General features: G+C 40.8%; 1 protein-coding gene across 1 annotated transcript; it reads left to right on the forward strand.

Annotated features, from left to right (window-relative positions):
- Nucleotides 1-1,120: 1,120 nt before the first annotated feature.
- On the forward strand, nt 1,121-24,385 carry LOC134159111 (ADP-ribosylation factor-like protein 8B). Its single transcript, XM_062609720.1, has 7 exons — nt 1,121-1,444; nt 5,649-5,729; nt 16,326-16,399; nt 16,757-16,850; nt 18,942-19,009; nt 21,858-21,928; nt 23,967-24,385. The coding sequence occupies exons 1-7, from the start codon at nt 1,256-1,258 to the stop codon at nt 24,014-24,016; spliced, it is 627 nt and encodes a 208-aa protein (XP_062465704.1). The 5' UTR covers nt 1,121-1,255; the 3' UTR covers nt 24,017-24,385.
- Nucleotides 24,386-24,699: the final 314 nt, after the last annotated feature.

Here is a 24,699-nt window from a genome sequence, read left to right on the forward strand (position 1 = left end):
TCTTTATCCAGTAGGTAGAAGATTCCTGGTGAAGTAGCATGTCCTGTCTATACAAAACCACTGTCACAACCATCTCTTGTTGAGGCAAGGAAGCATGCTAATAGAGACTCACCAAAAATTGTTGAAAAAGAACCCAAGTAAAACCACAGTAAACCTTGAATGAAACACTTCTCCTATGAGGAAAGGCTGAGAGAGCTGGGGCTGTTCAGCCTGGAGAAGACTACAGGGAGACCTTATTGTGACTTTTCAGTTCTTAAAAGGGGCCTATTAGAAAGATGGGGAAAGACTTCTTAGCGGGGCCTGTTGTGACAGCATGAAGGGACAATGATTTTAAACTGGAAGAGGGGAGATTCAGGCTGGAAGAGAGGAAGAAATTTTTACAGTGAAGGGAGCAGGTTGGCCAGAGAGGTGATGGATGCACCATTCCCGGAGACATTCAGGGCCAGACTGGATGTGGTTCTGGACAACCTTGTCTAGCGCAAGATGTCCCTGCTCATTGCAGGTGGTTGGACCAATGAGCTTTGAACTCCCTTCTAACGCAAACCACTCTGTGATCCTATGATGACCGGTCCCTACACGATAAAACAATTCAAGAGTGTCATAAGAAGAGTGGAGGTCCAGGAGTGTGGGAACTGCCACCACTACAGGTGAAGGACCTACAGCATCGATGCTGTCAAGATGTAAATCCCACCAACTCTCATAAGCCAGCGGTGCACATGTGGCCCTGGCCCACCCGTTGCGTGCATGGTGCTGGACGGACAGCCCACAGCGGCAGACCTATGCCGGGCCACCCCGTCCTGCCACACTCCCGCCAGGCACCAGCTGTTCACCTCACACCGCGCTGCCCTCGTCGCGCTGCCGGGAACCACCCTGCCGCTCCCCGGAGACTGCGGTGCCGCCATACGCCCACCTCATGCCCGTAAGGCCCGTGGGATGCCTCAGCGCCCGCTATTCCGTGCGAGAGCTGCCTCACCCGCGAGCACCCCCGTCCCCCGCTGCGGACACCGCCCTATCTCCTCACCCTGCGGACACCGCCCCACCCGGCCCCGGCCCCGGCCCCGGCCACCTCCCGGCCCTGCCTCACGCTCCCCGCCCCCGGCCGGGCCAAACCCCTCCCCCGTCTGCAGCAAGTGGCAGCGGGAAGGGCGGCGGCGCCGTCACGTGAGGGTCGTTCCTGCTCCCGGAGCCGGCGCAGCCTCGCCGCCGTCGACCCCGGCCCGGTCCCCAGCTCCGCCGCGCCTCGCCCCGCGCTCCCATGCCCAGCAGTGAGGCGGTGCCGCTGGGGCTGGGCGCCTGCCGCAGGTCGGGGGCGCTGGGCGGGATGCTGGCGCTGGTGGCGCGGGTGCTGGAGTGGCTGCGGTCGCTGTTCTGGAAGGAGGAGATGGAGCTCACCCTGGTGGGGCTGCAGTACTCGGGCAAGACCACGCTGCTCACCGTGTTGGCGGTACGCGGCCCCCGGTCGCAGGGGCAAGGCGGGGGGCGCGCAGGGCGGCGGCCCGCGGCGGGGAAGCGGTGGCCGTGGGCGGTGAGGCAACGGCCCGGCGGTGTGGTCTGGCTGGAGGGGGCCGCCCCTCCCGCCTCGCTTCACCTCCCCCGGCAACAGGTGCGGGCTTTGCCCCCGCTGCGATGCTGCCGCCTGTCGTGAGGCCCCGAGGTGCGCTGCGGAGAGGGGGGCGGCGGGCGTGAGGCAGCTCCCGCATCGCTGGCAGCCTCGGGAATTTCACAGCAGGATCGGGTGCGTGTGAAATGGGAGAGGGGGGGGGGAGAAAGAAAATGTCTCCTCTGCTGACTGCAGAGCGTGCCCGTTCTGGGCATGGGCTCTTGCCTGTGATTGAATTGGCTTTTCACGGCCAGTGTATCCCGGAGTAACTCAGAATGTATCCTGCATCCAAGGCCACAACTCCCTTGTCAACTGAATTCTCCCCTCCCATCAGTTGCATCAAGGTTAATGCCGCACACGGTTCCTTGATAGCTCTTTCCCAGCATTCCATGTCTGAATTTGGCGTTCCCTACCCCCTGTGGTGATGGCCTTGCAGCCTTGTTCCCCTCTAATGCTGATGCTTGCTATGGCGTTTTCCACTTTATTGCCGTCTTTGTTTCTCATCTTTGTTTACTGTGCTCTCTGACCTTCATTTAGGTCCATCCTGAAGATTTACTTTCCATCGGGAAGTGGAAACAGCTATATATGTCAAGTATGGCTCCTGCTAGTCAGGAAGCTTAGCACCTACTCTTGCTGCACATCTTGTCTGGTGAGATTTGCAGCTTCACCTGCCATGAGATAAAGGTTTCCAGACGTTCTTTAGCCCTTATCCTGAAAAGTTGCTAGATCACAGATCAGACCAAACTGGGATGTGTATGACCTAAAGCCAAAGAGATTGAGGCAATGATGACATGAGTATATGGTATTTGTTGTTTGCTTTTGCAAACGATTCTGAGTTAAGGGAAAAACAGAAGATTGTAACTCAGCGGGAGTGAAGAGGTGGAGGCAGAGTAGGAGATGAAGCGGGGTAGGGAAAGTGTACAGTAAAAGTATGTTCTGGGGAGTATTAGCAATCAATAAGCAGAAAATACCTGGATTTAGTATGTTAGTTTGTTAGACACTCAGCACAGGCCTTATCACTCTGTGCGCCCACTGGAAGTGTTCCTCTCCAAAGGACAGGCTTTGCTGAGTAAGGGGGAAAAGGCATGATAAGTTGCATTGCTTCTTGGATTGATTTCATAAACGGAGCAAAAAATACAGCACTTCAGAGACCTTGGTTCAGTTCTGTGTGGTGTTAGATTTTGTGCCTATAACTGCTTGTCCACTCACTTATGCTAGACCACCAGTGGTATGGCATCGTATGTTTGCGTCTCTGTCATGCTAATATCTTTAATAGCAAAGCACTGCTGTTACTAGAGGTCTGATTTTGCCAGTATATGTATTGTTTAAGAGTATTCTGCCAGGCATCCATGTTCTGTGCAGGTTTTGTAGCTTTTGTATTTTTCAGTCTAGAGATGACACACTATGATAATCAACAAAGAAAGGTGGTTAAAGAATTTGTGAGTAAACAGTTTAAGATATGGCAGATATTACGCTTGAATACAGTTTTATGGGGATGGCAAATTGACTGGGAACTCTGTGTTTGTGTCTATGTGGCTAGAATGTGACAAGATGAAACTAACCGTTACAAAACAGTGGATACTTAAAATGCAAACTGCAATGGATCATATAAACAAGTGTTAAGAAAATACTGTATTTTTCCACTTTGCAAGTGTATTCAGGGATCTTATCAGACTAACATTGAATAAATACCCTTTGAGACAGCCTCCTCCCTTAAGAATTTGAAGATTATGTAGTAATCCTTTGTTACTAGTGGAAACCTTGGATAATGTCCCTGTGTGGTACTATGGCTCTGCACTAATATAACTGAGTAGAATCTGGCCCATGGCTATGGATGTGGTAGGGGATAATGACAGTATTCATTGTCAAATCAATATTCAGCAACATTGAAAGAGGACAGCATGTTGTAGCATCAGTTACTTTCATCTGTGTCAGGATGTAATCTCTTTTTTACTGAGATACAACCCTAAACTTGTTTGCACATCTTGGATATTCTCAAAATAGGTAATTTGTCATGTAAAACTTCCTTAGCAAGCAAAATGGAACAGATTTCTTACTTTATGGTGCTTATAGCACTTGAAACAAAACACAGTAATTAGAGCTTTTGTACTAATGTTGGCAAAAGATTTGACATATTACTTTGTTTCCTTCATTGTGTGGGGAAAATAAAGAACTGTAAACATAATACTTTCTTTGTTGCTGTTTTCGTTCAACCAGAATGGAAAATTTGTAGAAGAAAAGACTAAAGACCAGTAAAGGGGACACTAATTCTTTGCATTCTGTTGCTGATACCAGAGCAGTTGTGAAGGATTTTTTTTTTCTGATGTCTGTCTTCCAGTTTAGCATGTTACATATGGTGTATAATTTGCTGGCAAAGTGTAATCCTGACTTTCTATGAGTTTGTTTAAACAATAGCCTTCTGAGTTGACTGGCTGTTTTTCGAGGCATTCTTGTGCTTGAGTAATGATGCTACATTCTCAGGGTTTATGTATTTCTATGTGTTTATACATCCGGCCTTCACAAATAAACGTGCTTTATATTTTAAGAAATTAAACCAGTACGTGCTGCAGGAGATAGTTACTGATTGTCTTTGTTTTACTCCATCCAATTAAGAAGTTGTGTCACTGATGGCTGCTTATATCTGTATGAGGCTGCAGGTGCATTTGTCTTCACTGTTTTTTTATATTGCTGTTGACAAGTCACTGAAGCAAGGAAAGAGGAAGGAAAAAAAAAAGACTTTCAGAAACAAAAGACGGGGAGTATTGTACAGAATAGCAAGAAGGTTCCCATAGGTGAGGTTGAGCAAGTAACTGCTGGAAGAATCTAATTCCAGACTCCAAAATCTTTGGGGGGGGGGGTAAGTACCTGTCAAAGGTTGTACAGCTTTTAAAATCCCAGATTAAAAATAATTAATCTTAGTTTGTGAAGACAAGCTAGAGGCATTGTGTGTTCTCACTCTGCCATGAACAGGGAAAATTTGCAGAAAGTATATAGCAATAGCACCAGGGCGAATTGGTGGCAGTGTGTGCTCTGTGAGGCACGTAGCTGCTGCAGTGCACTGTGAAGCTATGATCACCCGCTCTCAGATGGGAGACATGTATTGGAGCATGCCCATATTTTCTTCCAAGAAAACACAAAGCCATGGCATATGGGATGATGAGGTGGCTGAAGGGAATATGGCCAGATATAGATGGAAGAATGCACCGTGCCTGGGAGACACAATACTTTGTTAACAATACTTTTTGAAAAGAAAGAATGAGTTATCTGCTAAGGTCTGAGTTTCACCTTTCTTCTCAAAAGCTGTCTCCTGTAGTGGGTACATGTGTGTAAGGTTCCCGTTATCGTGATGACAAGCATCTGTCTTGTAAAAACGTTTCTTGAAACTGGGGGAGGAGGTAGCAATTTGATTTTATCTTTTGGGTTTATGCTGTGCTGCGTTAGTACCTTGTATTTTTCTATCTTTATGGCATTCTCTTAGCTTCCACAGCAGGATTCCTCTGCTGGCATCTACTCAGAAGGAAAGGGTCTGCACGTAATACTTTCTACAAAGTACTCCTTTGTCGTTTATTACATTTGGAGTTAAACCATTGGTAACAGTAGTGAGAAACTGTAAGGAAAAATCCTGCTATAATCAGTTTTATCATGTTTTATCATACTGGGGGCTGGACTAGATGACCTTTAAAGTTCCTTTTCAAGCCAAACTATTCAATGGTTCTGTGATTCTCCATTTTGACCATGCTGCTTTCTGGCTTGCTGAAGGAGCAGATGAATTATCCAAGGTCTTATGGTTTCTGGGCTGACCTTTGTCACTGAGGAGAATAAAAGATCATTTGAAGGGCTGATATGAACAGTCTTTCTTGGCGTGACAATGCATTAATGTCAATGCTGGCCGGTGCTCTTGCAGAAAATTAATGTGATATTTTACAGTGTTGTAAGATAAAAATTCTAGATTGCAAATGAGAAACTTACCTGCTGTGTATCAACTGTTTTATAATACTTTGTTCTTTTTTTTTTTTGTTCCTTTTTTTTTTGTTTGTTTGTATTCTAGTCAGGGCAGTTCACAGAAGATATGATTCCTACAGTAGGCTTCAATATGAGAAAAATAACAAAAGGAAACGTTACCATAAAGGTAGGTGTGCATGTTTGAAATAAATCCAGAGTGACTAACTAATAGAGAAAGTGATTTCAATTTGGAATGTGAAAGGACAGGAAATTTCTTTTAAGATGGTGGGATTCTTTATCTGTTTTTCTAGCTCAGAACTTTTAAAAGGCATATAGTTGTATATTTCTGTGTTACATGAATCTAGAAATAATGAATTTTGATTTCATTATATCCATGCCAGGCAGAAACTTTGTTGCACTCTTTTGGGTTAGAAAGGTCAGAACGTTCTGGGATACCTTCCACTTGAGCTTTAGTAATGCTTCCTAATTAATCAGGAGAGGATTCTATTTTAATTATTTCTAAATGTCAGTTTCATAAACTTTTCATCTCATCTGCCTTAGATCAAAGAAGATCTGTCAATGATCAAAGAAATCCATATATGCAACAGTCAATAAAAAAGTTACTGCATTCAACCATAGCTAATAAATAATACACAGGAATAGGAATTTCCTTTCAGTTCCCTTGTTTTCTGTCTTGCATAGGAACAATAAGGCCATATAGAGAAAGCATAAGGCTAATTGATCGCTGTACTGATGCTGTGACAGAATTGTCAGATGTGGAAGAAAATGAGAAAGTTATTAATGGTTCATTCGACTAGAGAAGCAAATCATTTACAAGTAGGCAGTATTCAAAATAAAGTAGTTTTTGAGCCAGGCTAGTTCAGGTAAGTGAAGGAAATGACTAATAAGTTTGTACTCCAGTTGTCTGCGCAAACGGTACTTCAAGACCACATTCATATAGGGAGGAGGTATGTTAGTTTCTGTGGTACTGTGCTTTTTTATCCTTTGATCTCAAAAGTCATGTTACATACAGTTATTATAATAAGGTTGTAAGAATAAGGAAATAATGCTAAAGTTATTTATATGTTTACTAGTTTCAAAAACAATACTTGGTTTGGAAGCCAGTCTGTACAGGAAACCAGTTCTTGTGATCTCTCTCCTATGACAGCATACAATGAAAGTAAGAGGTGTAGCAAGTATGGCTCTTATGTATACTTATTTCCTTAAAAGCCTGTCAAGATGAAGTACTTGCGCACTGCTATTCCTGTATCTAGGTAAGCTGTTAAAATCTTACAGCCAATTGCTAGATATGGTTTCCAAAATTATTTTACTGTGAGAATAGTGACATCAGTTGTTGATAAGTTGATGGCTGAAGAATGGTGAGGGGGATGCCTCATACTAGAATCATTTGATGAGCTATTTGCAGCCTATTCAACAAGGATTCAAGAATGGAATTTTCTTTAACCTATTCATCCCAACAAACCAGGTTACCTTTCTCATAAAAAATACTTTGATATCCAACTGTCGGCTATTATTAAAATTCCTGGATAAAGCATTATGTTACTAACTCTATGAAGTCTTTCAAACATGGTAGGAAGGATCTTCATAGTAAGCAGATAGGCCTTGTGTCTGACTTTTTTCAAAGGTCTCAGGCGACACTGCAAAACAGAAACAATTAAACTTACTGTAACAGTGCGGCTGAGAAACCATCTGGTCAAAAAGTCATCAAGTGAAAAAAAAGGCATTCTGGAAATGTAAGACTGATCACGTTAGGCAAAGTGAGTTGCAATACCAACAAGTAAGCAATATTAATTTTTAGCTGTTTGGTTGGGTTTTTTTTCTGTATTTTGGGGCAGGCCGCTAAGAGGAAGCACTGTGCTAATGCAGTGTCACTGCCTGGTTTCTTCACTACAGCTCTCTCTGTTTCAGCAGGCAACAAGAACTAAGGAGCCCCTGCTCTTTATTTTCTTATGATTTTGGCAGGCATTCCTGGAAGCCAGTAGATTTGTTCTCATACTTAGTCTCTAATCCTAGGGTGTGAAAATATGGTCACCGGCATGCCTGTGTGTATGAGTAGTTATCTGAACCACACTGAAAGGGAAGTGATTTATGCAAGGAGAAACATTTTGTCCGAAGATGCCAATTTCATGTGCATTTCAGTCCAAGCTGAGGATTAGCAGAAATGTAAAGCTGTCAGCTTTAACCATGAATTGTCAAATTTTGGCTTGTGAGTGCGTTTAATAAAACCTGTCGCCTGTTATTTCCAACAAAAGAAGAGGCAAAGAAGAAGGATTGTTGTACTGGGCAGTATTTGAAATCTAAACAGGAAGTTTTATGGATTTTGAGGTTGTGGTTGAGGTATTAAATTACGGGATGGTATCTAGCATTGAAATACCTGATGTACTACAGCTTAGAGATTTCTTAAAACTAATTTGATGAAGTTCATAGCAAACCTAATGACTTACCACTTTTTTCTGACAAAAAAAGAATAATTATTACTGAATCAATTTGGGGTTTTAATTCCAAGCAGGTTTTTTTTGCTGAGTGATTTGATTTTATGGAATCTGTTTTTTAATCAGCTCAGTTTCACTAGTCTTTTTGCTTTGGTGGGATTTACTGTTCAATAACCTGGACAGTAGCTAAAAACTTTATTTGAACAAGCTCAGATTTTGAGAGCCTGAGAAGACGTGCATCGCAAACTGTTGTTTTAAATGACTGAAGCTCCAGCTAACGAAACTTTCATTCTTACAGTGATAGAATAGACTCAGGTATAAAAAAGGAAGGGAGCAACACAAGCCATCTATACGCACAGGCAATGCAGCAGCTTCATTTTCAGTGCTCTTGCAGTTGGTTTTCTTGACGTAGCGCCATCAGCCAGTCTGTGTACCCCGTGGACATCGAGGCTGGAGCCAGCCGCCCTGGGCAGTGCTCGGGGGCCGGAGCTGCGGAGGTTGGCTAGACTGCGGTCCTCCAGCTGTCACCACTAGAGGCCAGCGTCCTTCCACGGGAGCTGCAGCCCTGTCTGCTGGAGGGCGAGGCCAAGTTTGCTGCTTGCTGTGTGCTCTGATGTCAGAGAGGGAGGAGGAGGATCCGTGCTCTGTGCGTTCTTCCAGCTTCCATAGTTGCAGCACTCCTACGTTCTCTGGAGAGTTGCCAAGTGTCCAAACATCCTTACCGAAACAGAATCCTTCTGCTTTTCAGTAGCAATTAAATACCACCTTACCTGTCATCATGTATCATTCAGTAGTACCAGCCTCTGTGTGTGCTGCCTGTATAACGCTAGCAGTGTTTCAGCATGTACAGGCTATTCTGCATGGCTTGGGTAACTTTGGAAAGGCTGTGCTGTATCTGGGCTGATTTCAAGTCAAAATGGTCATTTCTATAAAGAAGAATTTTTGTGAGATGTCCCAGTGATTTGTGATAGTTGTGTGTAAGGAAAATGTACTGCTGGACTCAAAAGGGCTATGATCCACAGCAGAAAGCCCAGTTACTAGTGATACACGCCAGGGATTGTTTAGCTTATTCCCTTGGATGATGGGGCAGGTGCTGATGATACAAAACTGGGAGGAGTGGCTGGATAACAGCAGAAAGTTATGCTGCCATCTAGAGGGATCTTGACAGGCATGGGCTGACATGACCTATGTGAAGTTAAAGACGTGAAAGTACAAAGTCCACCGCAGGCTGACTGACTGAAAAGCACCTTTGCAGAAAGGAACATGGAACAGGTTGCCCAAGGAAAATGTGAATGCTTCATCCCTGGCAGTGTTCAAGGCCGGGTTAGACAGGCCTTTGAGTAATCTGGTCCAGTGGGAGGTGTCCCCCCACAGCAGGGGGCTTGGAACTAAATGATCTTATGATCCTTTCCAACCTAAACCATGCTATGACTCTGTGATCTGGGGGTCCTGGTGGATACCAAGTTGGCCATTGACAAGCAGTGTATCTTTGCAACAGAGACCAGCAAGCATCCTGGGCTACATCAGGAGAGGCTTTGACCACTGGTCAAGGGAGGTAATTAATCCCTCCCTTTTACTCAGCACTGATAAGGCCATACCTGAAGTACGAGAGGGATGTGGAGCTACTGTAGAGTACAGCAAAGAGCCATGCAGATAATTAAGGGACTGGATCATCTCTCATGTGTGGAGATGCTGAGACACCTGAAACTGTTAAGCCTAGAGGAAGAGAAGGTTCAGGGAGATCTCATCAATGTATCCAGAAAATGTAGTCAAACTTCTCAGTGGTGCTCAGTGACAGGACAAGTGGCAATGGGCACAAACTGAACTATGAAAAATTCAATTTAAACCATAAGAAAAAGTATTTTTACTGTGAGGGCAATCAAACACTGAAACAGGTTGACCAGCCAAGTTCTGGAATCTCCATTCTTGGAGCACTCTGTTGTAGGTGATGCTGCTTTGACCAGAGTGAGTTGGACTATACAGTCTCCAAAGGCCCCTGCTAGCCTCAGTGGTGTTGTGATTCTGTGAAAAGGAGTTAAATAAGGGTTAGAAAGTGTCTCAGAGAATAAGTATGGAGCATACTCAGAATTACTCAGTGGTCAGCTAAGAAGGAAAAGTATGAAAGCACTGTCCCATCTCATAGTTTGGGAAGAGAAGCCTTGGAGACTGTATCTGTGCTGTGAGTTCTGTGCTGCAGAGTATGAGTCAGCATCATAACTTTGATAGGAACCTCTGCAGTGGTTGGGGCAAACACGTGGAGCCCCCAAACACGTGGGCAGTGTCCTGAGTCAGAACAGGCAGTGATGAATGTCTCACCAGTGATTCAGAGTAACTGTTAGGACTGCTGAAAATGAGGACCAAAAGTTGATCTCAGGGAATCATCTAAACCAAACTTGTGTTTTGAGGTGAATCAGATATTTACCCAAATATCTTGGGTAACTGTTTCTTAAAATCTGTTCTTCCATGAAGAAGGTTGTACAATGTCGGTTGTTTTGTACAGTGTTCTTTCACTCTAAGTGTTGGAAAGCTTTTTTCTAATATCTGATATGGGTTGCAGTCATCACAAATTGAGCTGTTTTTCTTCTATATGTGGCAGCCATTTTCTGGAAAGCATGATGGGTTTGCTCCCCCATCCCCTCTTTGTAGGTCATATTTTCAAAATCTTTTCTCACCCTTTCTTTTCTCATCTGGACTTTTATGTCTGCTCTATAGACTGATGCTCTGAGACACTGAGGACAGGGCAGTACATACTTCAAAAATCATACATAACATGCTTCTGCTCTAGTACAGGCTGATTTAAGGTTTGCAACACTGTTGAAAATCTAGTTTGTGAACAGCTGAAGCTTTTTCTCCTTCACCTCTACTTGCCTGCTTCCACTTCGTGCTGGTGCACTTGGTTCCCTCTATCCAAATGGACAATTCTGAACTTGCGTGTGTTGAATTTCAGCCGCCTTATTTCAGACCGCTCCTCTAGTTGCTCTGGATACTTCAGGATTCTGATATTTTCTTTTTATCCACTCTCAGCATAAAATTACCTGTAGTTCATATAAAGATATGTTCTATTCAACATCCTGTTAGGACACCTGGGAACCATAAATGCTGCCCCTGGTTAGCACTGTTCTCAGCAACTTTGTCTGATTAATGCTGGGAATCTGTCGGGATTCCTCAGACTTGAGAGGCAGCGGCAAGGAGAACACATGAGGAGAATGCCAGAAAGTTGCTCTGTGGGTTTAAATCTGTCATGAGAGAATGTCCTTCTACCAGTATGAAAGAATGTCTAATCTACCAGTATTAGATTAATTTTGGTTGTCCTTGAAGAACATACAGCAATGAAAACAAAAATTACTATTTGCTCAACAGCACAGAAAAGTCAGGAAGATGTGCAACAGTGTATATGCTGTGAAAAAGTAATCACTACATTAGTATTGATCATCTCTTTTGAGATATCAGAGTCCTTGCTTCTGGTCTCATTGCCATCAGTCTTCCAAGTGCAAGTTCTGCCTATAACTTACATGCCTACTTTCACCAGAATATCTTGGATTTCGGTGTCTGTAGACTATGTGAAAAGAGGGTACAAAGGACTGCACATGGTCATGCAGAATTAAGGCTTTCTGCTTTAGGGACAACACAATATTGAGGGTAGGATGGGTTGCCTCTTCTGCTTAGATGTGTGCTACATCTTGATTGAGAGGATTACAGTCTTCCCTCTAAAGCTGCATTCCCTGGAACTCTCCTGCCTTAGAACACAACATGGAAGTAAGCAGCATGAGGTTCAAAAAGCAGTTTCTGAGAACAGACTTTGCTTTTGTGTCCTGTTTAAAGTCCACATGTTGATCCTTCCAACATTGTATCTTGTATGTCTGATAAAATGTCAAATACACCCTGATCATTGAGAAATACCCCTTCCCATTAAAAATGCCTCTGTGCTTGTTCTCAGGAGTTGAAGATATTCAACCATTTTGTGTTGCAAGTCGAAGTCTATTTCCAGTTCTTCAGTGAAAGTGCTATGATTAAATTAACGAATTATAAGATGTGAAACATGCATATAGGGGTTTGTTTGGTTTTTATTTTTTGCTGTCTGATGCTACTAAAATAAAATACCCAGTTGAAAAAAAAAATGCTTAAAACTAGGGCTTTATCACCAGTGAGGAGTAACAACAGGGTTCTTAAAGGACCAAGACTGATTTCAAAGAACACGGTATTCTGGGAACAATTGCCCACAGAAAACGTAGCCATGTGGCTTTTTTTTTTTTTTTTTTTTTTTTCAGCTTTAAGAGCAACTGTAAAGGCATTTCTGAAATACAGGGTAGTAGGTGGATGGTAAGTATTCTAAGGTAGTAAGGTATTCTAGCTTCCATAATAGGTTACATGGCTGGTACTCCTAGTAAGGCTCTAGAGTTATGTGTCCACAAGGCAATTTATTAAAAAATTTAGGGTTATTTGGTTTAGCTTTTTATTTTTTCCCTTTATTAGATGAGGAAGCTGAACATTACTGATTGAAGACTCTAGTCTAGTATAAATGACTGTTTCAGGTTTGTCTCCCTGGAATTTAGCCAGTTGAAAGAGGAGAATGCCAGCCTGAGCCAGATTATCTGAACTCAGTGGAGAGCAGTGGGTGCTTTGCAGGAATGCTTCATCTAGTAGGCAAGGTAAGACAGATGCAATCATTAGAATTTCCTCACTTCTTTGTTCAGGTTAAGTTTTATGGCTGATATTTTCTGAATACTTCCAAGCAGAAAGATACATTTGTGAGTTCCAAGTATTTGTAGTGTTGGATTCATCTTGTAAATAAAGATGTCTGAATGTAAATAGCTATACATCTGCAGTGAGGGTTAAGCTCCTTTAACAGTAGTCAGAGGAGCTCTAGTCAGTACTGTCAAGCCTAGAGCGTAATTTTGTCATCCTAACAAAGATGTTGCTTCTGGTCAGCTGAATGGCTGTCTAGTCTTCACTGACTGCCATGAGATCCTGGGTACTGAACCCATGCAGTGACATTGAGATACATGTCGTTGTACACATCTCTGCCCATAAGAAATACCTACCCAGCATGGCTGAAAAAAGCTATGTGAACTGACATCTAGAAAATAGTTTTTCCTGAAACTGTCTGATTAACCGACAAGCCTTCCCACAATATAAGCTGATTAGCAGAAACACAAATAGACTTTTAATGAGCCTCCCTGTAACTGAAAGCCTTCAGAAACCTTTGAACCTATTCCCCAACTGCGTTTTTGCTCAACTGTCATGATACATCTCTGTACAAAGGAGAAGGATTTGCTCCTCAGTGTACTTGGTAGGTGTGGTCTTAAGAAGGAGCCTTCTAGCCACAGAAATAAATTGAAGAGACATATCCAGAGAGATTTCTGTTTTAGGAGAATTTGATTTAACAAGTATGTATAAACACTAAGGTAAATGATGATTCCAAAGTATGGTGATTAATCTAGTTTAAAAATTAAAACATTGCATTATTTTATGATAGTGTAGACCTGCAAGCACAATTAGAGGTACTACTTTATAGGAACAGACAGGAACAATAATTGTTGACAAAATGCAGTAGAAATGAGATGTATGCCTTTGAGGCTGAGCCTAAACGGCAACAACTTGATATCTTAATTTCCTGTGAGACAGTGGGGCTGGGTATTAAGGAAACTTTTTCTCTCTTTAGTTTTGTCATTCTGTAGGTATTTTCTGATTCTTAAAATCATCTGATCTTCTAGGGATAAAATTGCCTCTTAAACATTATAAAAATCTTATTGCCGAGGAACCAATGAAAGCCATGGGAGAAATTTGAAGTCATGTCTCTTTTAAAAAAACACCCAGACAAAATAAACTTATTTTTGTAGCTGTTTATTCTGCTTTTAAGGTGTAGTCACGTGCCTTTCCCAGTTCACACCCAGAATATACTTTTACCTGTGTATTAAATACTGAGATACAAAAACAGGTGATTTACAAAACATGAAAGGTGCACACAAGCTTTAACATTAAGGACTCTCCCCCTTCCTTCCTGGGTGCCACTTGTATTCTCACAGTTCTGGCTGTTCTGTGATGAACAGTGGAAATGGTTTCAGGCAGAGATTTGTGTTTTGAATAAATTAGTCAACTCTGTCGCTAGTTATGCAATGTAAGAAAGAGGATTAGAAAGTTGTTACTGTAGCCATCATAATTTCATAGGCAAAGAGGTGAAAATTGTTTAAAATTTATTTCATGCATTTATTTTTTTCCTTTTTCAGATTATTGTCATTTAATATATTAAGGTAAACTGGGTTCCCAAGCACTGTTAAAAACACCTAGTCTATGTGGTGTCCTCCATGTTGTACTTTAACGAATAGCTGTAAGCCTTTTTAGGGAAACTGGCTGGAAATGACTTACCTTTCCATTGTTTTGAGGTGACTTTTTCTGCTAATGATAATCATACTTGCAATTTAATGTAGTATAAATATTGCAATTTAATGTAGTAGAAATACAGTATATCATCAAACAAGGACAAAACCAGTATTTTTCTGTCTTATATTATTTATGGTGTGGTTGGTCCAGGCTACATCATCTTGTAGATTTTTGTGGCTAACAGGAATAATTGTCATCAGTCTCCAAGAATCTAATCTTACTACTGGCCTTCCCTGTCCTCTTTCCCCTTCTTTCTTCTCTAATCTACCAAGAAAATAATTTAGTTTCTTTTTCCAGACACCCGGATGTGCAGCAGATGGTTACTGATAGTTTCAAGGTCCTGATGAGTTATTGGTATAGTGTTGGTGTGAGGTTTGTCATCTATCATAATGAACTGTGTACTCAAGTTTTTAAAATAAAAGGTTTATTTTATTAGTACTTTTAAAATAGCACTTTAAATGTCAGTGCAGTTAGTATTTGATACCCAGTTCATGGTCAGAAGTTCATGGTCAGAAGTTCACTCAAACCTCTTTCATACGTAAAATTCTTGATCTTATAAAGGGGATCAGAGGCAGTCTACATTTAGGTGACATACTAATTTTATGCCAGAAGGAACAGTAAGAGCAGTCAGGAAATGATTTTAATGGTGAACTGGGAAATACTTCTTTCTAAAATACAAACATAAGGTGTTGAAAATGATAGAGAAATTAACACCTAAATATGACTTATGAATTGTGGAATTAAAAATATAGTCCACAATTTTAGTTGAAAAAGGTCTTATCCCAAGAGTCTATTAAGTCTTTGTGCAAGTCTTTGTTGTCACAGCAGGTTTAATATGTATGGATTTATAAAGTAGAAATATGGAAACAACTCTTAAGAAAATTTTGCTTCTGTGTATGTTACTTCCAAATTTAGTTTGTACTGTAGTGGATATGCCTCCTAGATCTGCTGTATGGTACATAATGTTTTCCTAGCTAAATCTGATTAAAATAGGAAATGATTACTTATCTTTATCATTAATGTATGAACAGTTCATTTCCTTTTATTTTTCAGTGTTCATCACTATTTTGATAGGTGTGCCACTAGTAAAACAACTGTCTACATAATCATGTAGCCCTTGCCTGCCTAGTTTAAATCCTTTCCCTGGTATTTTGATCTTGGAAGTAGTTTTGAAACCCAAAATACTGATTTTCTGCAAGCAAAGGAGAATAAGTAACTCCTGTACAGATAGATAATGTGTTAGCCTTTTAACCATAAAGGATTCAGTAGGATTGCCTGATACCAATAGCATGCTTAAATATTGCAGGATTGAAGCTTTATAAAATCTCAAGCAGAATTTGAGCTTTCTTAAGATTCACTGATTAATCTTTCAGACCTACCATATACTATTGTTTCCTTTCTGGTTCTGGTCAGTTAATCCATGTGTCTTTTAAAGCACATTTGATGAACAAATGTGAGATCTGTGGAGATATCATAGCACCCTAGAGTATATTATCCTTTTCGTGGATTTAATTTGCTCTCTGACCAACTCTTTACTTAATATCTTTATTTACTTAATATTTTATAGGTCTCCCTAAACCCATAAAAAATGCAACTTCATAACTGTTTTCATACAATGGTACTATTCTTTCTGGGTTTTGAACTGTGTATTTGCAATAATTCACTTTGGTATCTGAGGAAAACTTTTCTTGGAGTGGGAAGGGCAGCATTCTCTAAATGGATATTTGGAGCTGCTATTGTCACAGGACTGACTTGCCCTGTGAATGTGCCTGTCCCACTCCATTGTCTGGAAGGGGCTGAGAAGACCAGTCTCTCGAGGAAGGTCGCTTGGGAGACTGCCTTCATCTAGGCATTGTCAATGCAATCAGCCTGCTGCATGTAAGAGTTCTGCTGTTACTACTGTGTAGTTCAAAAACATTGTGGGGTTGAGGTGTTCTTACCTTTTCCAGGTATGGGACATTGGAGGGCAGCCAAGGTTTCGAAGTATGTGGGAGCGTTACTGCAGAGGAGTCAATGCAGTTGTGTAAGTTTTCTTCTGTATGCCTATACAAAATATATTTTAAAATATGTATTATTTCTATAACTATGCTTTTCTTTTTGTCCACGTCTGTCACATAGGAAGACCCAACATGATAAAAGTAGTGTGTTTTACACATCCAGCAACCCAGATGCATTAGTAATAGCGTGTTCCAGGCCATTTTTTCCCCATGGCGTGTATTTGATTCTGTATCCTTGTGTTTTAATAAATCCAGGCCTTATACAACTTTGGACTGTTCTAATGCTATTGTGAATGCAACCATACTTGTCAAATTTCAGATGTTTTAATGCAGCTTTCTTCAGGGAATGGTCACTATCATAAATAACTATATTCCCATTGCAGTTACATGGTGGATGCAGCAGACTTAGAAAAAGTAGAAGCTTCAAAGAATGAGCTACACAGTTTGATAGATAAACCACAATTGCATGGAATTCCAGTAAGTGTTTTGATTATTATTCTTACCTGAATGTAGACAATGTAGCCTAAATCCTCATGAATTGGTTCTTCTAGACTCTTAAAAATATTAGCCTGGATGTATTGAGTGCTGTTACAAAAATTATTGTGATATTTTTTCAGTCATCTAAGCCATCTTATCAGTGCTGCAGTGTGGTTGTAGGTTTTCTTTTCTAAAGGTCGGAATAGATTTGGGAAAAAATCATTTTCATATGTGGCATTATTGGACAGTAATTACTTCCAGTCAGGCCCCTTCTTGGCTGGGTTTGAACCAGTGACCCAGATATATTTCTGGCAGTATCTTAAGGCATATGAGGTTTGTCTTTCTGAAGGTTGGCAGATGCATTAGATAATGTCATCTGCTTCCAGAGACTGTGGAGGAGTTTGACTTTTTAAGTGTCTCGACTTTTTCTTGACTGTTTAGTTTTTCAAACCATGTGGAAAAAAATGCAAATATACATCTGTTCTCCAACAGGAAGTGTCAAAGAATAGTATATTCTGCTGAACTTCTAGTGAGGAACTATGAAGTTGGAAACTAGCTGATTAATTAAATATAATCTGCCAGTTTAGACTAGAAGGAATCCATCAGGTTAGCACTAATCTTTGCTGATATCACCAAGCAAGTGTTTGTAGCTTTGATTATAAGAAGGAAGACAATGGTACATACAAATCAGGAAGAAGGTACAACTTGATGACTGCTGCTTGGCCCCTTTTTTGTAAGCAAATATTGGGAGATTTGGCCACTGCATGTGATTAAAGTCAACTGAGAATGAGTAGACAGCCAGCCAACATGAAATCATTGTGAGAAAAAGGTTCTTGCACATCCATCCTTGAAAAAGAATTTTTCAAGTGACTCTTAATAATTTTTATAAGGCTTGCTGTTACTGTTGTGTTTCTGTATGCTAAGTGTATATTGAATATATCCTGCAGAAGTCTATAGTCACGCTATTCATGGTGAGTGACATTGTCCTTTGTGCTGTCTTCACATCCTGTTTTACTTCTCACTTTTCCTTCCTGAAATGATAGGTCTTTTGTATCTTCAGAAGTATTTAATTAAGTTCCTTTCCTTTTATATGTTATAATATCACATTCCAATTGCCCAGCCTTACCAGCACAGTAATTTCCAAGATGCAGTAATGTGTTTTTTACTTAGTTCTATTTCATAGATATTAACTAGTATTGAACTTCCTCCAATTTATTGTATGCAGGCTTTAGCATTATAGATTTTAAAGTAGCTTTATTAATCTGAGTCTGCAAGTAATGAGTTTTAATGTGTTCCAGATTCATGGAAAATAGTGGGACAGTCTTGACTCAGAATTGTAACACATCTGGAAAACGATAATGCAATCATAATTAGAAAAGCCTTCCGTTGCTTACTTTATCTTACAGTGTGCTCAACCCATTTATCTGACCTTAATTTATACTTGAAGCCTTAAGCATTTTGTAGCAACTTTTAAGTTCTGACACCTATTCAGTAATTTTTCTGCATTTCTCAGACTTAATTCCAAATGGCTGCCTTTCTGATTTCTACCATGAATGCTCGAAGTGGAGGGCAAGTAATCAGTCATATTGCTGGTGCTTTGATGATACAGGGTTTGGTTGCCTGACTGTTTAGTATGTCAGTGTTAAGATTCTCTAGAGAGAATCCTGCCTGGGTCTCGAGGACCCAGCATCTATTGCTGGGGTCCTACTTTTGATTAACATTAGTCTGGTCTTGTGAATTGAATGTCTGTTGTTGGTTGAGTGCACCCAGGGCATGCTCTCTGCAAAGTTTAGTTGCATTCAATCTGACACCATCCCATAATGCCATTCAGAAAGGAGATTCGCTTCCAGAGAAGACTTCTGGTACTGATACAGCCAGAAATAATTGGATCCAGAGGGTGTGCATACAGTATCTGACCTGGATGAGGAGCAGGATTTCCATGATGCTTCCACAGTCATTAGTCATTTTGAATGTGTGCTGTTGCAGAACTACTTAGATGCAAGATCCAAAATAATGCAAACAAATGCTTAAAGACAAAAATAAACTTTCATTGCTCTTGACTTTAACATGCATATGAATGATTTCTTTCAGGTGTTAGTCCTTGGAAATAAAAGAGACCTCCCAGGTGCACTGGATGAAAAGCAGTTAATTGAGAAATTGTAAGTAGCTGTAAAAAGCTGCAGCACTGTGAAATTTGATATGTAAGAGAAAATCACTAGTAGTATATGGCAATAACCAGCTATAATGGATTCCATTTTACATTCTCAGATACTCAAGCTCTCCTGGCAACTGAAATAGCAATCTAGGCTGATAACTGACTGCAGTAGATTTGAACCTCTCTTGATTATTATTTCATTTGTATAAAGTTGTTTCAGATAATCCTGTTTTCCCATCACTGAAGATACAGCTGCTATACATAGCAATAGGCTTACTTACACTTTTCAGAGTACATTGCTCAGTAATGCTCATATGGCATTAGAACAGTCATTTCAAACTACTGCCTGTAAATGTAAGCAATTCAAATATTTTGGGCTCATATCCAAAGCATATACGTATGAATTACTGAAACTAACTTAAATTGATGCATTGCAAGGGTGATTATAAAGGAAATACACAATTTTGTAAAAATGGCCAATATAGCACTAATTTTGCAGAATAGGGTTCTGCATCTCAAATCACAGAATTTTAATTAGTAGGCAGTAAAGTTGTATAGAAGGCTGGGGAGGCCTGTCAGAAATCTGGAGAGGGACTTTTTACAAGGACATGTAGTGATAGGACACGGGGTGATGTCTTTAAACCGAAAGAGGGGAGATTTAAATTGGATACTAGGAAGAAGTTATTTACTGCAAGGGTCGTGAGACACTGGCACAGGTCGCCCAGAGAACCTGTGGCTGCCCTATGCCTGGCAGTGTTCAGGGCCAGATTGGGTGAGGCTTTGAGTAACCTGGTCTAGCAGAAAGTGTCTCTGCTCATGGCAGGGGAGTTGGAACAAGACGATCTTTAAGGTCCCTTCCAACCTAAACCATTCTGTAATTCTGTGGTCCAAAGGCTAAGCAACTAAACTAGGACTTAGGAAACATAATGGCTAAGGTTGGAAGGAGCCTCCTTGTCGACCCACCTGCTCAAGCAGAGCCATCTAGAGCTGATTGCCCTGGACTGTGTCTGGACAGCTTTTGAGTATCTTAAAGCATGGAGACTTTACAACCTCTGTGGGCAACCTGTGCTAGTGCTCGGTCACCCTCAGAGGTAAAAAGTATTTCTTTATGTTCAGAGGGGGCCTCTTGTGTTTCAGTTTGCAACCATTGCCTCTTACCCTGTCACTGGGCTCCATCTTTACAGCCTTCTTTCAGATATTTGTACACATTAATAAGATCCCCCCTCAGCCTTTTCTGCTCTATGCTGGAGTCCCAGTTCTCTTAGCCTTTCCTGATACATGAGATGCTCCACTGCCTCAATGATTTTAGTGGCCCTTCACAGGACTCCCTCCAGCAGCTTCACACCAGTCTTGTACTGGGTAGCTCAGAAGTGGATGCAGCACTCAATTATAACCTTACCAGAGCTAAGTAGAAGGTTAGGATCACCTTCCTTGACCTGCTGGCAACACTCCTCCTAATGCAACCCAGGATGCCATTAGCCTTTTTTGTCACATTGCTGGATCATGTTCAACTTGGTGCCCACCCATCTTGCTTTCTGCAAAGCTGCTTTCCCAGACACTGCTCTCCCCTCATCTACCAAGCTGTAGATCTCATTGTAGAAGGTTATCAGGTTGGCCAAGCGTTGTGAATCCATGCTGACTACTCCTGATCACCACCTGACCTGTCACATGCCTGGAAAGAGTTTCCAGGATTAGTTGCTCCATCACCTTCCCAGAGATCAAGGTGAGGCAGACTGTCATGTAGTTCCCTGGGTCCTTCTTCCTGCTTTTTCTGAAGACAAGAGTGCAATTTGCTTTTCTCTACTCTTGAGGCATCTCTCCCAGTCATCATGATCATTCAGAGGTTATCAGGAGTGGCCTCACAAGAACATCAGCCAGCTCCCTCATTCCTCCTAGATATATCCCACCAGGGCCCACATAATTCTCTCTGTCTGGTTTGCTGTGTATTTCCTGACCTGATTTTCCGTCAAGAGTACAACTTCCTTGCTCCAGACTTTCCCTCTGGTTTCTGGAACATCTGATTCCTGAAGGCTAATCTTTCTAGCAAAAGCAGCATTCAGCACTTCTGCCTTTTCTGTGTCCTGTGTAACCAGGTTGCCTGTCTCTTTGAGCAGTGGGCCCATATTTTCTCTTCCATTTGTTGCTTATGTACTTACAGAAGTTGTTCGTGTTGCCTTTGACATTCCTCCAATTTCAGTTGGGCTTTCGCTGTCCTAACTGTGTCTCTGCATGCTTGGACAATGTTTCTGTGTTCTTCCTAGGTTGCCTCTCCCTGCTTCCACCTTCTGTATGTGTCCTTTTTATAACAGGGTTTTGCCAGGAGCTCATTGTTCATCCACTTATGCCTCCTGGCTGTTTTTTTCTGGACTTGCTAGGATGGGCTGCTTCTGAGTTTGGAGATGATCTTTGAATATTAACCAGCTTTCTTGAGCCCTTCTTTGCTACAGGGCCCTATCCCATGGGACTCTTCCAAGCAGGTTCCTGAAGAGGCCAAATCTGCTCTCCTGAAGTTCAGGGAGGTCACTAGCTCTTTATTAGAGTCTCTTGTGTGATCTCAAAACTCTTTCTTTTTTGGTGCCTCCACTCTACATCTCATTTGAGTGCTGTTGCTTGATTAAGAGTTATTGGAGATACAAACACTGTATTCCAGGGGAAAAGAGTAGAAGATGAATGCTAAGTTAAAGAGATGTGAGGGGTTTTGTGTGCAGTAGCATATTTTAAAAATTTAATATCTGAGGATAGATTTGAACCTACTGAGTAAAAAGCAGGAAGCATGTAATTTAATGGAAATTTCTGTTGTCAGTTTTTGTGGAGTTGCAGTACCGCTTATTTTATTGTTTCTGTTTCTGCAGAAACCTTTCAGCAATTCAAGACAGAGAAATCTGCTGCTATTCTATTTCCTGTAAAGAGAAGGATAACATTGGTAAGCTTCGGTTGTTTTTTTTTTACAGCATCATTAGTGTATATTTTTTGTACTTTGGTTCAGATGTTAAAAATGTTAATGAGATTTGAATATCTAATTCCAGCATATAACTGAAGATCTCTAAGAGTTTGTTGCAAATATTGCATGCAGTTGTATCTGTTTAGACATCGAATTATGCGTAATTTTAAAGTCACTTGAAGAACTATTTAGTTCCATGAGAAGTTAAGAAATTAATTTGACAGGAGCCTTGGAAAAGCACATCTAAACCCCAAAGTATTTGAATCCCTCACAAAATAGTAACTGGATATGAAGGCCTTCCAGTTCTTAGCTGATACCTAAAAGATTTTGTAATTGTTTTGTTCCATGTGTGGTTTTACTTTGTAAGTGGGTCTTACATGCATGTGGCTGTATGGCAGTGTTCCTCAAACTGAGGGACTAGTGCTTTTGTCCTGTTGGAGACTCAAAGAGTGTATCCTGAAGTCAGGATGAGTGAAGGGCAGCAAAGGTGATTGAGATTTAGAAATGCAGTGCTTGATCCTCATTGAGTTGGCAAGGCTGCAGTGAAGGATCTCAAGAGTTCTGTTGAGACTAGAAGTTGGTAAAAACAGCTTAATTTCTGAAAGGATCCTGGAGAGAATAGGTTTTGATCCTGGTTCATTTATATGGATGGCCTGGAGGAGAAAAGCATGCAAAAAAGGCATGCTAAAATTTGCAAATAGGAAAATAGTGAAAAGAATGATTGCTAGTGCAGAGGGATGTTGATCACTTACTTGTGGAAGTCCTGGGACTGGTGATGAAAAAGACTCAAATCCTAATGGAGAATCACTCAAGTATCTTTCAGTGTAACATTGTGCCTAGAAAGGCTAACCTGGTTCCTGACAATTTGCCTGAAGAACTAACAGATGGGATCAGACTATATATATCACATGTGACTGGAACTGTGTGGGCATTACTGGAGCGCTTGTGTGCTGTCTTTTGAGAAAGACCTTGAGAAACTGAAAAGAGGTTGGGCAAAAACCTAGGGAGATCAAAAGACTGTTTTTCAGTGAAAATAGTGAAAAACTAGAATGAAAATGTTTAGCTTATTAGTGATGAAACTACTAGGCTGTTAAAAAGACTGGCAGCTGTCTTCTGCTGCATTTTTGATTGATGTTGTTGCAGTTGAATGAGATGATAGTGCAAATTGCAGGCTAATGGGTCTCATCAGGAAGTGTAGGTGTAAGACTGCCAGTTACTGTGTCCTGAGAGACAGAAACTGTATGAAGATGAGTATATAGTTATTAGCTTTGGTTTAGATTCTGCGGGGTGCTTCTCTCTGCAGTCTTGGTGCCTAAGTTGGTCTGCCAGAATATTCATGGAACGCTGTCTGGAATTTTGGACAGATGTGGCAACAAATTTAAATTTGGGGCTAGAGCTGTTGCTTCCCCCCTGGCATTCTTCCTACCTCCCTGACAGATGTTACTGCCTTGAGGCAAAAAACATTTAAACTGCTCATGAATCAGTTTGTGAACTGCTGCTGTTTTCAGCCCAATGCATTAGATTGTATCAGGAGGGTTACCAATTTCAGCTATCAAATTTGAGTCCAGTATTGTATGTCTTTCAGAGACCTTGGACTCATACAACCTGCCTTAATGGCTTCTTAATGCTTTGTCAGATGTTTGTCCTTCTCTTCACTTCTGGTTGTGTATTTCTGCCTTTATTCCCACACTGCATTTCATTCTAGTCTGGATTTTACCATTCCTTTTATGGTAAATTTAAATCTTTGCTTTTCCAACAGTTCTTCATCTGTAGGTTAGAGAACTTGATGTCAGTCATTGTATTTCAAGAATACAAAATGCACATAATTTAAAAACAAACAACAAGATTAAAAAACCCTTACCTGGAGTTTTCAATACTGAATTTTTAATGAGGTGTAAATGAGAGCCTGTGGTTTCTGGGGTTTTGTTTGTTTGTATTAACGTGCTGGTTTTCTGTTGTCCTTTTACATTCTGCAAACAGGCTGTTGAGTTTTTTCATTTTGTTTTATCTATCCTGGCAGACATAACACTACAATGGCTTATTCAGCACTCCAAATCAAGACACTGTTGAAGAAACTTTTTCCTGAGGATAACTCCCAATCACTTTGACTCCTGTCACCTACACACAACTGAAAAGATAAAGAATACAACTGTGTATTACCAGGACTCACCGTGGTCGTATTTGTTAACAGAAGTAAAACTGAGTTATAGCTTGTCTCTCTATTTTGGTTCTTTTTATTGTTTTGTTTTTGTTTTTGTTTTTGTTTTTTTTTAAATCCAGATATTTGTTTGTCTAGGTGAAACTCCTGAATGCCTTAATACAAGACTGAAAGAAATCAATACTTTTCGGGGCTGAAATGTTTAAGTTTTTGCATGTGAATTGTCAAATACTTAGTAATTTTTTCTAATTTGAAACTGAATAAACTGCACAGTGGAAACATATGACTGGTTTTTTTGAACACATCATGTAATTATTCATACATATTTTGCCTGCCAACATCTGTAGTTAAGTATCAATAATAAATTAAAACCACTATTAAAAATATCTTATTCATAAAAATACTGTTAATCAGAACACTTTCAAATACTCTCATTGGTAAGAAGTTATTTCCAAAGTTGGGTATCTGTAGTTATATAATTTTTCAGGTTAATAATGTGAATTATTTGTATGAATATTTTTTTTGGAATTGACACATAAACCAAACTCTAGGCTATTCTGTTCTCTGTTGGTGGAAGAAAGAGTCTAGAACTGCA

The sequence above is a fragment of the Pezoporus occidentalis genome, unplaced genomic scaffold (genome assembly GCF_034315485.1).
Source record: "Pezoporus occidentalis ecotype Australia unplaced genomic scaffold, CSIRO_AGI_Poc_V1 ctg14, whole genome shotgun sequence".
NCBI lineage: Eukaryota > Metazoa > Chordata > Aves > Psittaciformes > Psittacidae > Pezoporus > Pezoporus occidentalis.